This window comes from Salvia miltiorrhiza, chromosome 2 (genome assembly GCF_028751815.1).
Source record: "Salvia miltiorrhiza cultivar Shanhuang (shh) chromosome 2, IMPLAD_Smil_shh, whole genome shotgun sequence".
Lineage (NCBI taxonomy): Eukaryota > Viridiplantae > Streptophyta > Magnoliopsida > Lamiales > Lamiaceae > Salvia > Salvia miltiorrhiza.
The window spans coordinates 6453528-6470258 of NC_080388.1; the positions used below are offsets into that span (position 1 = coordinate 6453528).

The 16731-nt window shown below is 44.0% G+C and overlaps 1 protein-coding gene and 1 long non-coding RNA gene across 2 annotated transcripts; one reads left to right on the plus strand and one right to left on the minus strand.

Annotated features, from left to right (window-relative positions):
• Positions 1–4816: 4816 nt before the first annotated feature.
• Positions 4817–12404, plus strand: LOC131012845 (pentatricopeptide repeat-containing protein At1g62680, mitochondrial-like). The gene is made up of 3 exons (XM_057940836.1): positions 4817–6271; positions 6587–6825; positions 12116–12404. Exons 1-3 carry the CDS (start codon positions 4817–4819, stop codon positions 12402–12404), a joined length of 1983 nt encoding a protein of 660 aa, XP_057796819.1.
• Positions 12405–13513: 1109 nt separating this feature from the next.
• LOC131012846 (uncharacterized) lies at positions 13514–16219 on the minus strand. The gene is made up of 2 exons (XR_009097485.1): positions 16029–16219; positions 13514–14478 (listed from the first exon to the last, which is right to left on the minus strand). It is a non-coding gene; the product is annotated as an uncharacterized LOC131012846 (long non-coding RNA).
• Between the last annotated feature and the right edge of the window lie 512 nt (positions 16220–16731).

Sequence of the window (16731 nt, forward strand, 5' to 3'; positions counted from 1 at the left end):
GAGCAAAATTTGGCCTCTTATCTTCTCTTTGTCTGTCAGGGGTAGTATGTTTAGCATCATTAGAAGACTGACCCTTATTGAAACTGTGATTAGGGTTTCTCTGGTCATTTTTGTTTACAAACATAACATCACCATGCAGAGGCTTTGTTTTATGGAGTTTCAGCTCACTTTCTTTAGCTTTTAGGCCATTTACAATCATATCACATGTTACTTTAGACCCTCCATATTTTAATGCAGACTTGACTTCAGCAAATACTTCAGGTATGGATCCTAATAGAATTTGGGGAGCATATTTTTCAATATTATCATCTCCAGCCAGTTTCAAATCTTGGAGCAATTTATTAAAATCATCCATATTAGAATCAACATCTTTGGAGGAGTCCATTTGAAAAGACATAAACTGATTTTGTAAAGACCATGCAAGGGTTTCAGAAGATGCAGAATATAAGGAGGTCAGTTCGTCCCATAGGTCTTTAGCACTCTTATGATGAGACACCTTTCTTACCACAGAACTACTCAAATTTAACAGAATTGTTGCCCTTGCATTATCATTCAAATCCCTAAGTTTTTCATCAGCAGTATTCTCATCATATCTGTTCACAATGGCTTTATTAACTTTTTCTTTTACAAGGATGCATTCAATCTTGGTTTTCTAGTCCTGGAAGTCATCCCTACCATTGAAGGGAACCATATGCACAGTATTCATGATGAATGCAGCACTTAAGCAAGCAGAACACAGCCACACAAAGGGAAATGGTCAAGAAGACCTCAGGGAGACCACAACTGAAGTTGCAGAGCAGTGGAGAGCCCAGTTCTCAGCACAGATTGATCTGTGGAGCAAGGAGTCACACTGGTCACCTCAGGGGCTCCAACAATGACTATATCAGTCAAAAACAGGACAAAAAACTCTCAATCAGAGAGAGTTTTCCAGGTTCACAGTACCACCAAAGCAGACAGAGCGCAGAGATAAGACAAGCAACAAGGTACACACAACCACACTAGATAAACCCTTCCCCCTCTTGCTTTCCAGGATACTCGCACGAGGAGACTTCTTTAAAGAAGAATCCAGACGAACTGGACCAAGGCAAGAGGAATCTCACTTGGTTTGGAATACCAAGGGTTTATCGAGATGTAGAACAACAAGGGGAAGCACAAAAGCACAGGATCGCAAGATACCAGAAACTCAGCAAGCAAAAGCAAGCAAAAAAGGGAAAAACAGCAGGCAATACCAACCCCACCCTAGAATCTAGGAGTTTCAGGTTTTAAGCCAATTTACCAGAGCCGCCTTCCCAGGAAGGGGAGAGGCCGGTCCTACCTTGTTCCTTGCTCGTCGGGAGCGAAAATGGCGCAGCCAAGGGGCGGCGGGGTGGGTAAGATGTGTTCGGAGGGTGCCCTGGCTAGGTCACCGTGGCTCTGATACCACTGTTGGGTATCTTCGCCTAGCCAGGGTTCACCGCTTGGTTCCCGAACCTCCTGTCTCACCCACTCGTGCTCAAGCACTTGAATCTTCGTCTTCTTCTTCTTCTTCTGAACTTTAACTTCTCGAAGCTTCAGGTCTTCAGATCTTCTGTCCTCTTCTCGTTCTTCTCCTTTCTCCTTCAGTCTCTTCTTCTTCTTCTGCTTCAGATCTGTAATAAAAGAGAAAAGAAAAGAATAAAAGTAATACAAGAGAGAAGGAAGAAAAAGAGGAAGAGAGAGTTCAGAGAGGGGAAAAGGTGTCCTCGGGACACGTTGGGGCTCAGATTTTCCCCAAAACTCGGCAACCCTTCCGGCAGCAGTTCGATCAAGACCAAAGAGGTGGATATGGAGCGGCTTCGCAGATCTCAGTCACCAACAGAACCACCAACAGCAGGAGCCTAAGTACAGAACTCCGGTGGCTCAAAAACTCCTCAGGTAACCACCAATCAGGGCTCCGGTGAACAGGAACGCCCGGTGATACCACCACTCACACAGGGAATCCCGTATTATCAAAGAAACAACAACACTTGAAAGGAATAGCAGAGCCTTTCTCACTTTGATAATCCGTTATCCCAGTATGAGAGAGCATCAGAGATTTAAGGAGGGCAGCAGCAACGGTAGGGTGAAAATGCCATTGAAGGCGCTGGAGAATTCAAGGTAAAAGGGCGGTGGAAGGTGGAAGAGTCGAGGAGTTGGGGAGAGAGAGAGGATTAGGGTTAGATGGAGCGGCGCAGAGTGAAGAGTGAGAGTGAGTGTGGGGCTGGGGTGGGGTATATCCGAAGGAGTAGTGGGCTAGGGTTTGGGAGGTTTGAGTGGGCTCGGTTCTGGGCCCTAAAGTTGGCCCAGATAAAAAAGAAAAGGAAGGGGAAGATAAATGAGAAATGGGCCAACCTCACATTAAATAGATTATAATTATATATAATATAAAATATGTAGAGGGGTAAAATAGGCAATCCACAAGTTGTCCTATAGAATGCTTAAGCTCTTTTTCTATTAGCATAGATATAGATAGATAGGTGAGTATTCCATTTGGTTTTGATTTGAAAAACAATCAAATCGAAATTCGAAAAAAGTAATCGAACCAAATTAATCAAGATAACTAAACATTTTATTTGATATATTTGATTTTTTTAATTTATTATCAAATAATTAATAAATTTGATAATAGCCCTTTTAAAAATCTACCAATAACAGTAGTCTAATAAAATAAGTAATATTCAACAATCCCAAATAAAAAAATTAATAATAATAATAATAATAAAGAAATATTTACTTTAATTTGAAATAAATAATATTCAAAAACAAATAATATAAATACAGTTATTCCGTATGGTTCGGTTGGAAAAAATACCAAATCAGACGAGAACCTAAAAATCATTTCTTTTAAACAAATCGAATTTAATATTTTGTTTGGTTTGAATCGGTTTTTAGTTTTTAAAAAAATTTACTAACCCCTCGCATTAATATAGCAAAAAAATGATGTGAAGATGAGAATTGACGCAAGCTGTGGAGCAGATGCAGTTGAATGCAATGCAGAGCTAATTGAACTAAGAATGCGCATCGCCATCCAACATTTTTCAGCTGAATAAGTCTTTAGATTTTCAAGTTGTTGCGAATCTTGCGATACTTGAATACTCTATTTAGAGCATCCGCATTGGGACCTCCTTGATAGCCTCCTTGATAGCCTACTTGATAGTGTTTGTGTTATTGAGTAGGTAGTGCTGCATTGGGGTTCCTTGATAGCCTCCTTGATAATATTAGTTTTGATTTTATGTTTTCATTTAAATTTTATTGCATAATTTAAATTGCATATTTAAATACTGGATTAAACATAAAATTTAAAATTACTTAAAACATAAAAAAAATACATAAAAATTTAAAAAACCTAAAACATCATTAAAATCACATAATTAAAAGCCTATGATAGACCACGACGCCTGAGCACGTCGGCGACCATGGACGCGTGCAATGCACGTTGTGCGTCCGTCATGTTCGTCGTATCCGTGTTTAGGAGCTGCATATCGAGCTCCCTCTCCCGGATATCGTTCCTCCACTGGTACTGGGCGGTGAATGCCCTCATCTACGCGTCGTTCCTATCCAACCTCTCCACAATTTTTGGTGGAGGATCCGAGCTCGTATGCGACGCTGCTGCCTTCCCTTTCCCTTTCTCCGCCGCCTTCGCCGCCTTGTTGCCAATGGGCCGAGCAGAAGAGATCTCCTCGCCCGACGCCGAGGTGGTGAAGCCGCCCTCTTCCGTAGTCTTTGTCCTCTTGGAGGCATGCACGTCTCCAAGGAGGTACATCGACTTGAACTTGGGATTGTTCCGGAGAACTCTCCACGCGTTCCAGAAATTGAAGGAGGCATTGGTTGGGCTTCTAGCCTTGAAGATGGTTTGGGCCTTTTCACGAATCATATCATCCGAATGACCGGACGGCCAATTGTTGCGCGTCTCCACCCAAACAGCTTCCCAGAGACGCACATCCGCGCTCACCTGGGACCAGTGGCCTTGAAGTTGCTTGATGCCGAGGTCGACGCCGAGGATGGGGTTCACACGTTCGCGGATCCGGCCCCAATATGACTCTCCCTTCTGATCCGTCCCACGGATCGAGTCGTTGGTCTCCTCCGCCCAAATTTGGACGATGAGATCCGTATGCTGTGGAAGGTAAGTATGACGGTAAACTTTTTGTTTGTCGTGCTTCATTTTGGTGGCCTTTTCCTTCCTCCGGCCGCCTTTTTTTGGTGGGGAGACACTCTGCTGAGCACTCACCGGTTCCTCCTCGGGCGGGCTCTCCTCCAAGTTGATTCCTCCCATATCGGGATGATAATCGGAGGAGAGATCAGGGCACCAATTTGGATCGTAGAAAAGGTTGTGTGGATCCATGACGGAGAAAATTGTAGGAGAAGAAGAGGTGTGAAGCGAAGAAGGAAGAAGAAAGAAGGAGAAGAGGTGTGGAGAAGAAGGAAGAAGATGGGTTGTTTTAAAGAAGAGAAGAAGGAGAAAAAAAAATAAAAAAATTCAAACGGTCGGTCAAAGGTGCGGAGACCGAGGAGCTGCAGTCAAAAGAATATATATAAATTCGAATTTTCGAATTTTTCATAATTTTTTTTTTAAATTGGGCGCGTGCATTGCACGCGCCATCTCCACCGGCCATTTGAGGATACTCGATAACTCGAGGAGTCCTCGAGGAGCTCCTCGCCGCATCGCCCTCCTCGACGCAGATGGTCTCCTCGAGGACCTCCTCGAGTACCCGCGATGCGGGTGCTCTTAACAATTGAAGTGATTCTGCTCTAAAAAAAAAAAAACAATTGAAGTGACTCTTTCAGAATTCAAACTCGCATTTCTCATCTTCCTCTCACAATGATCTTCCCAAGATTCTTCTCCAATTCTTCATTCAAATCCTTCCCTGCTTATCACTCTTTTCTTGCATCCCTATTCAATTTTCATAACATCACACACTTTTCAACCACACCCAGATTCGATTCCAAGTCGCCCATCGCTCTATTTCACAAACTGGTGAAAACGCGGCCACGCCCTTCTGCTATTGAGTTCAATAACTTATTGACTGCTGCGGTGAAGATGGAACAGTACTATGTTGCCCTTCATATGTTCGATGAAATGCTTCGAAGGGATGCTCCAACAGATCACTACACCTTTAATATTGCGATTAATTGCTTTTGCCTTCTGAAAAGAGCTGATTTTGGATTTGCAGTACTAGGCAGCATTTTGTTGGTTGGAAAGAGCCTAGACGCAGCGAAACTACTCAAGAGGTTGTTGACTGAGGAATGGTGCAAACCTGATGCAAATACTTGTCTTAAGATGATTACTATGTTTTCCACTCCTGATATGCTCAGCTTATTGGAAAAAGGAAGGCGCAAACCTCATGTTTATCCGTACAATCCAGTGATTCATTGTCTATGCAATGATGGAATGGTTGACGAGGTTCTCGAACTTATCTCCGTCATGGATGGTAAGGGCATTTTACTCGATACTATGATATATAATTCAATTATTCAGGGGCTTTGCAATTTTAGAAGATGGGATGAGGTTGAAGAGATGTTGAAGAAGATGGTGGCTTCTAAGATCCACCCGGATGTGTATACTTTTAACATTTTATTGGATGCTTTATGCGAAGAGGGAATGGTGGATGCAACAGAGAATATATTCGAAATGATGAGGAAAGGAGAAATGGTTGAAGCCCAAGGCTTAGGCATTCTCCAATTGGTGGTGAAATCGGGCATCAAGCCTGATATTACAAGCTACAATATCGTGATGGATGGGTATCTCAAAATGGGACGGGTGAATGAAGTTTCACGTATTTTTAACGAAATTCCCACCAAAGGTTTAGAGCGTAATGTTGTTTCTTATGGAATAATGCTACAGGCCTTATTCCATGAAGGCAGATGTGAAGATGGATTGAATTTGTTCAAAGAGATGGAAGCTCTACAATTGTCTCTTGATTTACATATTTACAGCATCTTATTGGATGGCGTCTGCAAAGCTCGTGGTATTGCTGAAGCACTTCCCGTGTTTCATAGAATGGAAGTTAAAGGTATCATTCCTAATATATTCACATATACTGTTATCATTCGGGGTTTGTGTAGTGCTCGTCAATTTTCTGAAGTATTTTCCATGTTGCATACCATGGAAGTTAAAGGCATCATCCCTGATGTTGTAACATATAACTCTTTTATTGATGGATTGTGCAAGGCTGGTCATATTGATCAAGCATTTTCCATGTTGCATACCATGGAAGTTAAAGGCACCATCCCCGATGTTGTAACATATAGCTCTTTCATTGATGGAATGTGCGATGCTGGTTGTCTTGCTCAAACATTTTCCGTGTTGCACACCATGGAAGTCAAAGGCATCATCCCCAGTGTAGTAACCTATAATGTTCTTATTAAGGGATTGTGTAGTGCTCACCGTATTGGTGAAGCAATTTCCGTGTTGCGTATCATGTAAAACAAAGGCATCATTCCCAACATAATAACATGTAATGTTCTTATTAAGGGATTGTGTAGTGCTCACCGTATTGGTGAAGCATTTTCCATATTGAGTACCTTGGAAGTCAAAGGCATCATCCCCGATGTTGTAACTTATAACTCTTTGATTGATGGCTTGAGCAAGGCTGGTTGTATTGCTCAAGCAATTTCCTTGTTGCACACCATGGAAGTCAAAGGCATCATCCCCAATGTTGTAACATTTACTGCTCTCATTAAGGGATTGTGTAGTGCTCACCGTATTGGTGAAGCGATTTCCGTGTTGCGTATCATGGAAGACAAAGGCATCATTCCCGACATAATAACATATAATGTTCTTATTAAGGGATTGTGCATTGATAAAAGGGTTGATATGGCTAAGCATCTGTTCAACTTATAAGTTATCAGAAAAGAGACAGCTTCGAGTGTGCCTAACTCCAGTGAGAGAGAATAATCAGAAGAGGAAAAGGATAATTTTCATTCAAGTTACCCTAACTCTGATACAAGGGTACTGATATAAGCAAAAAGGGGCGAAAAGCCCATTGCCACTGACACTAACAAACTCTAGCAGCTGAAAGGAAAGAGACAGCTAAGGAGGGGACCATTTACTGAGGAGCTGCTCTCTAATTCATAACATAGTCTCTGAACTTTGAAGGCAAAGCTTTCTTGCGTGTGGGCTTCTCAATTGCAGCTGGGCCATCCTTGTTTGGGCTTGCCTCTCCAACAACTCCTGTAGCATCCTTATTCTGGAGCTCATCTTCATTAGATCCAGTAGGTGTAACATTCCCTTCCCCTTCGCAAAGAAACTTGTCGACAAGGTTCAAGTTGGGAAACCTGAGGAGGATATCAGCCTTTTCTTCCCATGTCGCACATTCCGGTGGCTCTCCCTGCCACTGTACCAACACTTGCTTTTGGTAACCATTTGAAGCAAGGATTTCACGTTCCCCACAGATTGCCAAGGGCTGGGGCATCGGCTGGGAGTCAACCGGAGTATCAGGAAGGGTACATACTAGCACCCCATCGCTGCCCGCAAACGGTCAGAGTTTAGACACATGAAACACGAGATGGATACGGCTGGAGTCAGGGAGCTCCAGACGGTAGGCCACTTTTCCCACACGATCGCTGATTGCAAAGGGGCCGTAATACCGTTGAGCTAGCTTGGGAGGCCGGCGTCCATGAACCGAGACCTGCCGGTAGGGCTGGAGGCGCACCAAGACCTTATCGCCCACCTGAAATTCAAGATCCCGACGATGGCGGTTCGCCTATTGTTTCATTCGAAATTAAGTTTGCCGAAGATTCTCCTTCAGTCGTCGGAGTAGAGAATCACGCTGCTGGAGCAATTCATCAAGCGCTTGGATGTTGGAAGTGTTGGCGGTATATTGTGGAATCATCTGAGGTTGTCGCCCAAAGAGAGCTTCGTAAGGAGTCATTCGAATGCTATGGCAGTAGGTGGTATTGAGGGAGTACTCTGCCCATCCCAAGTGCGCTGCCCAAGAGTTCGACTGCCCAAGTGTGAATGACCGGAGATATTGCTCAACGGAGTGGTTAGTCACCTCCGTCTAACCATCAGTTTGCGGGTGAAATGTCGTGCTATACCTTAGTGTCGTGCCACTGAGTTTGAACAGTTGCTGCCAAAAAGTGCTGAGGAATATCGGGTCGCGATCAGAGGTAATGGAGGAGGGAAAGCTGTGTATATTTACCACCATCTCGAGAAAAAGCGTGGCTGTCTTGATCACCGTAAAACCAGTCGGTAGCGGTCCAAAATGGGCGAACTTTGTCAACCGATCAACTACCACTAAAATCACCGTGAAACCTCTGCTCGGAGGGAGACCCGTAATGAAGTCCATCGTCACATCCTCCCAGACTTTATTCGGAATTGGAAGCGGCTGCAATAACCCAGCGGGAGGAAAGGTGGAGTACTTCGTTTGCTGGCAAATGACGCATGTCGCAACAAACCTTTTAATGGCGTCGTGCATACGAGGCCAGTAGAAAGTAGCGGCCAACCTGACCAGGGTGCGTTTCACCCCTCCATGCCCTGCCATCGGGGTGGCGTGTGCCTCGTGGAGGAGTCGGGGAATGAGCGGCGAAGAGGGACTCACATACAAGCGGTGATTAAACCGAAGGATCCCATCTGCGAGGGAATACTCAGGTCCCATTTCCCCCAACAGGAACCGGCGATTGAGCTCGCGAAGATCATCACTCGTGGAGTTTTCTTATCGGAGCGCCTCTAGCAGCTCTGAAACAGGGGCGCTCTGAGTGACGAGGGCAAGAGCAGCGGGCTCCCCTTCTTCCAATGGTTCTTTACCTGGACGACGAGAGAGAGCGTCGGCTGCCAGGTTCGATGCACCAGTACAGTACTCCACTCGAAAGTGGAACCCCAGTAGATTGCGGACGAACTTCTGTTGTTCCGAAGTTTGGATCGTTTGTTGTAGGAGCTCTCGGATACTCTGCTGATCCGTTCGAACAATGAAAAATCTGCCAAGTAAATATTGTCGCCATTTATGAACTGATTCCACAATAGCGAGTAATTCCTTAGTGTAGACCGATGCGGCTTGCAGGCGCGGGCAAAGCTTCTTGCTAAAATACGCGATGGGCTACTCGCATTGCATTAAAACTACCCCGATCCCTATGTCGGATGAATCGGATTCCACTATAAAGGGAATGGAGAAATCGGGCAATCGGAGCACCGGAGTGGTGGACAACGCCGTCTTGAGATGTTCGAAAGCTCTGTCAGCTTCCGGAGACCAATGGAATGCGCCGACTCGCAAGAGATCAGTCAGGGGAGTTGCAATCCCTGCGTAGTGACGGACAAAACGCCGATAGTAGCCCATTAGTCCCAAAAAACCCCGCAGCTGTTTGAGGGTGCTGGGCGGAGGCCATGACCGCATGGCTTCAATCTTCTCGGGATCGGCCCGGACTCCTCCCTCAGATACGATATGTCCCAAATAAGTCACTGACGACTGGCCAAATACACACTTAGATCCCTTCAATACAAACGCCTTATCACTGAGCCGGTTGAGAACCTGTTGAAGGTGAAGAACATGATCCTCCAACGAGCTGTTGTAAATCAGTATATCATCAAAAAAAACCACAACAAATTGATGTAAGAAAGGGGCAAATAGCTGATTCATTGTTGCTTGAAACGTAGATGGAGCGTTGCAGAGGCCGAAAGGCATAACGAGGAACTCGAAGTGTCCGTCCGTCGTGCGGAAGGCAGTCTTAGCAATGTCGCGGTGGTGCATACAAATTTGATGGTAGCCGGTGTGGAGATCTAGCTTGGTGAAGATACGCGCCTTTCCCAAATCATCAAGTAACTCATCGATCATGGGAATGGGGAAATTGTCTTTCATGGTGACAGCGTTGAGCGCCCGGTGTCGATGCAAAACTGAAAGGTGCCATCCTTTTTCTGCACTAGGAGCACCGGGGACGAGAACGGCGATTGACTAGGGCTGATAATGCCCTGCTCCAGCATCTCGTCCACCAATTTTGCCATCTCCTCCTTCTGAAATTGGGGATATCGGTAGGGCCGCACATTCACCGACGCCGAGTTAGGCTGTAGATGTATTCGGTGGTCAATCGGGCGGTGCGGCGGTAGTCCAGACAGTGGAGAGAATAGATGCTGAAATTGGTGTAGAAGATGGGTCAAGACCGGGGGTGTGGCATCGGGAACAGTAAAGTGGCCCATCATGGAAGGCCCATCTGGGTCAGAACGGGCCTGGATCCAAACAGCGTACATCAGATCAATCTCATGGGCTTGGGCCTCCGATCGGAGCTGGGTAAACGAGATGGATTGGACGTTAATGGTAGGGTCACCAGTGAGGGTGATGGCGGCGCCGTCACAGACAAACATCATAGTTTGAGAAGCATAATCGTGGGTAACCAGGCCTAAAGCTTGGAGCCATTGTATCCCCAAAACCACGGCTGGTCCGGCGATCGGAAGGACATGGAGATCCACCGTGATAGTGTGGCCCTGAACAACAATAAGCACAGCAGGACAAAGTCGAGAGCAGGTAAGATAATCGCCGTTACCTACGTAGACTCGAAATGGTGGCACTTCCGTGGTGGGGAGTTTGAGGGAGCGAACGTCGGCCGATTGGATGAAGTTGTGTGTGCTGCCGCTGTCGACGAGGATACGGATGGAGCGGAGATTAATCGCACCCAAGAGATGAAGGGCGCGGGGCCGGTCCAAACCGAAGAGAGTATGCAGACTCGAGACATCCCCACAAACGAAAGGGTCAGAAATAGGCTCCGACGCGGGAGGTTCAGCCGGAGGAGGAGAATCCAAGATTTCTTCAAGAATATCGTCGTCATCGGTTCCCAAAAGGCCATAAAATTGGCTCCGGCAACGGTGGTTGGCCGACCACTTTTGGTCGCAATTGTAGCAGATACCCTTTTCCCGTTTGTCACGGAGTTCTTGCGGAGTGAGACAGCGAATCAGCAAAGTAGGCCCAGGAGGAGGACCCAAGAAAGCGGAGTAGAAGGTGATTTAGGATGACTCGCTGAACTCGCCGACACCACCGTGGATGGCACAGGAGTCGGGGACGACGGTGAGACAGAGGAAATAGGGGTGGCACGGACCGGCGAGCGGGAGAACCAGCGTTGTTCAGAGCGAGTCTCCAGCAAACGGGCCTCATAAGCGCGGGCCAGAGCTCGCGGCGGAAGTCGAGCTTCAGACTAGTCACAAAGAAGCTAACCAAGAGGGATTCAGAAATACCCTGGACTTTGTTCATGAGTTCTTCAAACTCCGCTTGAAATTCACTCACGGATGATTTCTGAGTCAACTTCGATAAATTCCCTTGTGGATCTTCATAGAGCGACTCCCCAAAGCGGTGTCGGAGGCTGTGGAGAAAAATGGGCCATGTCGACAGAAGATGGTTAGATTTCATCCACTGAAACCAAGATGCAGCGCGACCTTCCATATGGAAGGAGACAATGCGAAGGCGGTGGTCGTCCGGTGTTTTGTGGTTGTCGAAGAATTCTTCCACCCGAAAAATCCAACCGATCGGATCGGATCCATCGAAACGAGGGACCTCAATCTTCATGGAACGCAATAGCGGCGGGTCGCCCAGAGGTGGATTGGTGTGATGACGCCCAAAGGAGCCGGTGTGAGACGTGAAACGAGAGTCCACCGATGCCATGAACTATTGGAGAATGGCGTTGGTCTCTGCCACGGCGGTATTGGTCGTTGTGAGCTGGTCCGATGAAGCAGAGATGTGGGTGGATAGTTGAGTTTTCAGGGCCTTGAGCTCAGTGAGAATATCGGGGGATGCCATGAAAACAATGAAAGCACCAAATGATAAGTTATCAGAAAAGAGACAACTTCGAGTGTGCCTAACTCCAGTGAGAGAGAATAATCAGAAGAGGAAAAGGATAATTTTCATTCAAGTTACCCTAACTCTGATACAAGGGTACTGATAAATAAGCAAAAAGGGGCGACAAGCCCATTGCCACTGACACTAACAAACTCTAGCAGCTGAAAGGAAAGAGACAACTAAGGAGGGGACCATTTACTGAGGAGCTGCTGACTAATTCATAACATAGTCTCTGAACTTTGAAGGCAAAACTTTCTTGCGTGTGGGCTTCTCAATTGCAGCTGGGCCATCCTTGTTTGGGCTTGCCTCTCCAACAACTCCTGTAGCATCCTTATTCTGGAGCCCATCTTCATTAGATCCAGTAGGTGTAACATCAACATGCTTCCATCCAAAGGCATCCAGCCAGATGTCGTAACATATAACTCTTTCATTGTTGCACTTTGCAAGGAAGAGAAGATAGATGAGGCTAAAGATTTGTTGTTGCAAATGACAAACAACGGTTGTTTGCCTAATAGTGTTACGTACAATGTTCTTCTTCGAGCTTTTCTCAATACGAACAAGACGCACTATGTGATTCCTCTCTTTAATGAGATGAATTCAAGGGGGTTCGCACTTGATGCCACCACTTCTTCGCTGATGAAAGGTCTGAGGTAGTGTTCTCTTTTAATGAGATGAATTATAGTAAAGGTTTGATTTAAATCTACACTCTGTGTGTTTGATTTTGATGATTCTTCACTGACAAAGAAAATGCTTCTTAATTATAGTATATGGCGTCTCCTTTGACATGATTATGATACCGAGTCTGGGCCTTTGGTGGTTGTATCTCTTTCTATGTCTTACCAATTATATGCATGAAAAGAGTGTTTTATTAACTTATATTGTAAAGCATATATAATAGAAAATAAAGGTAATATCACTGGGATCAAACATAATAGACTTTCTTATGCTTTGCATTGAATTATGGTTGAAGTTATGTCCCGTGTTTCCTCTCTTGTGAGTTAAGCAAGCTGTTATAATATGGTTGACGTTAATGTTCACATATTATTTTTAAATGATCTCAGGTGAGGAGCATGGAGAGGTACGACAGAGATGTGGTGTTTGAGAAGTGTTAATTTTAATTTTTGGTAACGACAATTAATTCTATTTATTTCAAACTTTAGGTTTGGTTGTTGGGTTACTTTAGTTTGTGTTGATGAAATTTAATTCTCATGTGCTCGTGCTAACTTTTGGTTTTGTTTCAAATTTGTTCGATGGCCAAACTTTTAGCAGTTAGTTTTATATTTAGAAGTTTTATGGATTTTGATGCTATTCTAGTGTTTTGGAACGAGTATTGTATTTGTATCTTCGAGTTGTGTCTTATTATTATTATTATTATTAAGTTTTTCTTTGGTCTTAATAAATCTCTCTCTCTCTCTCTCTCTATATATATATATATATATATATATATCTATATATATATATATATATACTAGAACTTCTGCACCGCGTAGGACGCGGTGTTTCCATAATTGCTCCGTGAATTATGGGACCAATAACACCGCTGGTCGATTCATTTTTAAGTGTTAACATATTATAGCTAGGAGCAACATGTTGGATTTGTATGCTGAAAGCAAGAACATTTTGTGCTTGTATACAATGATTCATGTGTTCACTGTTTTAATCTCCTATCTGTTTGTGTTCATGATTGCATGTGTATGTTCTCTATCTCTATGTCACACCCCAATTCTTGAATGAATAAATATAATCGAAGTGCAACTAATTCATAGAAATAAACAAGGAACAACCTTGTTAAAACTCGAATAATAAGATAACGAGTCGGGCTAGGCCCTTTTGGATCACAAGTTTTGTTTCATGTGTCTGACAACTGACGTTCATTAACATAAATCTAGAAATTTTAAATTGAAGCTCGACAAGAAGTCATCTTAAGTTAAGAAAACAAAAGATGTATAAGAGTTATTACTACAGCGGAAGTCTATATAGAAATTGAACCATAGCCTCAGCTCAGTCCCGTCAGCACCGGCCAGCCAACCTGAAAACATTTGAAAGTATTTTTGGGCTAAGTACTAATGTACTCAGTGGGCATGCATTTTCATAAACATTTCATATTTTCGTAAAGACAGTTTATCCAATCATACTTGACATAACTTAGAAGGTTTTAAAGTGAAATAACTTCTAAGCATGTTAAAATAATTTCTTTCATTTGTGCGCACATGTCACACTCCCTTTCCATTACTCGCTGTGATCCCGGACCTTTTAGCCACCGACGGATCCATTTCTCCCATTGCACTTGCCCTGAGGACGTAACTCAGACAAGTTGAATTGACCTCGGGACGCTACCCAGGCAGGCCCTTACATTACATGCTTCGGAACACATCCAGCAAGCACCCTTATAACGCCTCTTAGTTAGTGCCCGATGGAGATCAACCCACCGAGTCAGCTAACGAGTGTACACAATTCTCAAATAACGTGTTAGGCCATAAGAGAACCTCAATTGATTCGTTGTGGCGAGCCTTAAACAGAGCAGAGTGCACATAAACATTTTATTGGATAAACAGTTTGCATTTCATTGAATAAATAATTTGCATTTCATTGAAACATTTAGAGCTTAATAACTCAATCATACTTTATACATTTGGAAAGTAAGCCCACCTGGATAGGCAAAGCCTGAAGATCATACACATATAACTTGTCTTGGGAAAGCAGCGCTAATCCCCTTGGTCCACAAAGCCTACAAGAAATTCTATTCTTAATAGGTCTCCTTAATCTTATCTTAAGTCATAGAGGAAGTGCTAGACATTCTTTGATTCATCACGCCGAGTTCTCAAAATTTAATAATAAAGATTGAAAACTAATTTTCTTGAGTCAAGGACACCAACAATATCCTTACTCGATTTTCTTAAATAATTGGATTTAGAAATAAACCAATTAAATCATAAATACTTTTATTGCATGATGCAAATGCAATGTCATGTCATGCTTAGCATATAAGTAATTACTTAAAATATACACATAATAATAATATGATATTATTATAAAAATTACTCTTTGAAAATAATTAATTAAACTTAATAAATCTAATTAATTATAATAGTGTAGCTCCTTTAAATAAAAAATTTGCACAAATCCAATTAAACTAACAATTGGGCAGCCCATGATTTAAAATAATCAGAGGCCCAATGACAAAAACAAAACTCCACTCATTAAAACACTTGGCCCAAACTAAAGGAGAAGACCCAGCCCAAACTAAAGGAACCGGCCCACGACTCTACTTCAGCCCTAGCCCAACACCCCATTTCTATCTCCCCTTCCCCTCCATCAGTCACGCACACACACAACTGCTCATCACTCTCAACTGCTCGTCTCTCTATCTCTACTGCTCTTCCGCCGCGGACGCTCGCCGGTGAAGCGAACGGCGACAGGCTCCACCTCCGCTGCTACTCCATCGTGCCCGGCGACGAACGTCGCTCCGGCCACTTCTCCCTCACCCTCGACTGATCGGCTACAACAGCGACGAGCCGCTGCTGCGCCTGAACCCTAGCCACCCCAATCCAGTCGCCCTCAGCCTCCTCTCTTCTCTCCCTCCGTCCGTGGCCGAGCGACAGCGGCAGGGCCGCCGCGCTCTGGCCTCCCTCTGACCTCTCTCTCACTCCACGCACGCTGACACACACACACACACATCTCCTCTGTAAACGGCGATGAGCGCCGCCCTGAGACAGACCGGCGAGCAGCATCAAAGGTTGCCGCCGTCGACGATACTCACCACCCCCGAAGTCTCTCTCTCGCCTGACTCCCTATTTCTCCCCCGACTCACAGACGGCGTGCCACCACCGGGCGCTCCCTGGCCCCTGACTTCCCCCTCCTTCCCTGGCTTCAACGGACAGCAGCAGCGCCGCCGCCGCCGCCGAAACACTCTTATCTTCTTCAACTCTCACTCTCTGTCTCGACTCAACACACCAAAACCAGACTCGACAGACAAAATCAAAGCTCAAGACTTCTCATTTCTTCTTTTTCTTTTAAAACAGTCATGCTTCATATACATATACATACACAGATTGTACTTATCATGCCAGTAACTTGACATCAAAATAACGTGTATGCATTTTGTATTGATCTGGTGTGATGGATGTATGAACATTTATGTGAGTTATGCGCCTCTACATGTATGTATGCAATGGTGTGTGTTGGGTCTCCAATTGGAGTTTTGATTGGGAAGCAATGATTGAGGGAAAATGGTTGTAACTAGAATACATAATTTAAATGTGTTAAAGAGGTAAAAACCTTCAGAACGGAGTTGCTGGTTCGTTGATCAGGTGCAACACGAAATTGGCCAGCTCGAAATATTCAGTGGAGGAAAATCTAAAGTTGAGCTTCTGGTTGCCTGGTCTTTCACGACGAAGGAGTAAAATGATTATAGGTAGAAGAAAAATCTGATTTGTTGGAGTGAGATTTGCAATTGTATGGCTTGTGCACTGTAGTTGATGGTAAGGTTTGAAAAAAAGTTATGATGATGATGGCTGTAAAGTGGCGGATAGGAATTGTAGGGTATGGGTGTTGATTGGACAAATAAAATCTTCAGGATTAAAATATTGGAACTGTAATAATTTCTCAGGGTTCGCTAATTAAAAGCTCGTGAAAATGCTTGAATGCTAAATTAAATAAATATGCAATGCATATAAATTTAATAACTAAATTTACAAATACTTTTGTAAATCACTTTTGTTGGAATTAAAATAAATTATTTTTCTTTATCCGGCGTGAATCATCTTAAATCTAAGTTCAAAATTAATCTAAACTTAGCTCGGGGAAACGGGGTATTACATCCCTCCCACCTTATAAAAATTCCATCCTCGGAATTGCATATCTGGTATTCTAGCTTGTGATACTAGCCATTCGTTTCATTCATCTCTTTTGTGGCCTTTTCCATCATGTGATGGTTCCACTACATGACGAGAACAATATTATTGTCTCATAAAACTTGAAC

Excerpts from the sequence above, each read along its gene's own strand:
- LOC131012845 (XM_057940836.1), top strand. The coding sequence starts at position 4,817 with ATGATCTTCCCAAGATTCTTCTCCAATTCTTCATTCAAATCCTTCCCT. Across the intron at positions 6,272-6,586 it reads TCATTGATGGAATGTGCGAT|GCTGGTTGTATTGCTCAAGC; the intron begins GCTGGTTGTCTT and ends GGCTTGAGCAAG. Across the intron at positions 6,826-12,115 it reads GTTGATATGGCTAAGCATCT|GTGTAACATCAACATGCTTC; the intron begins GTTCAACTTATA and ends TAGATCCAGTAG.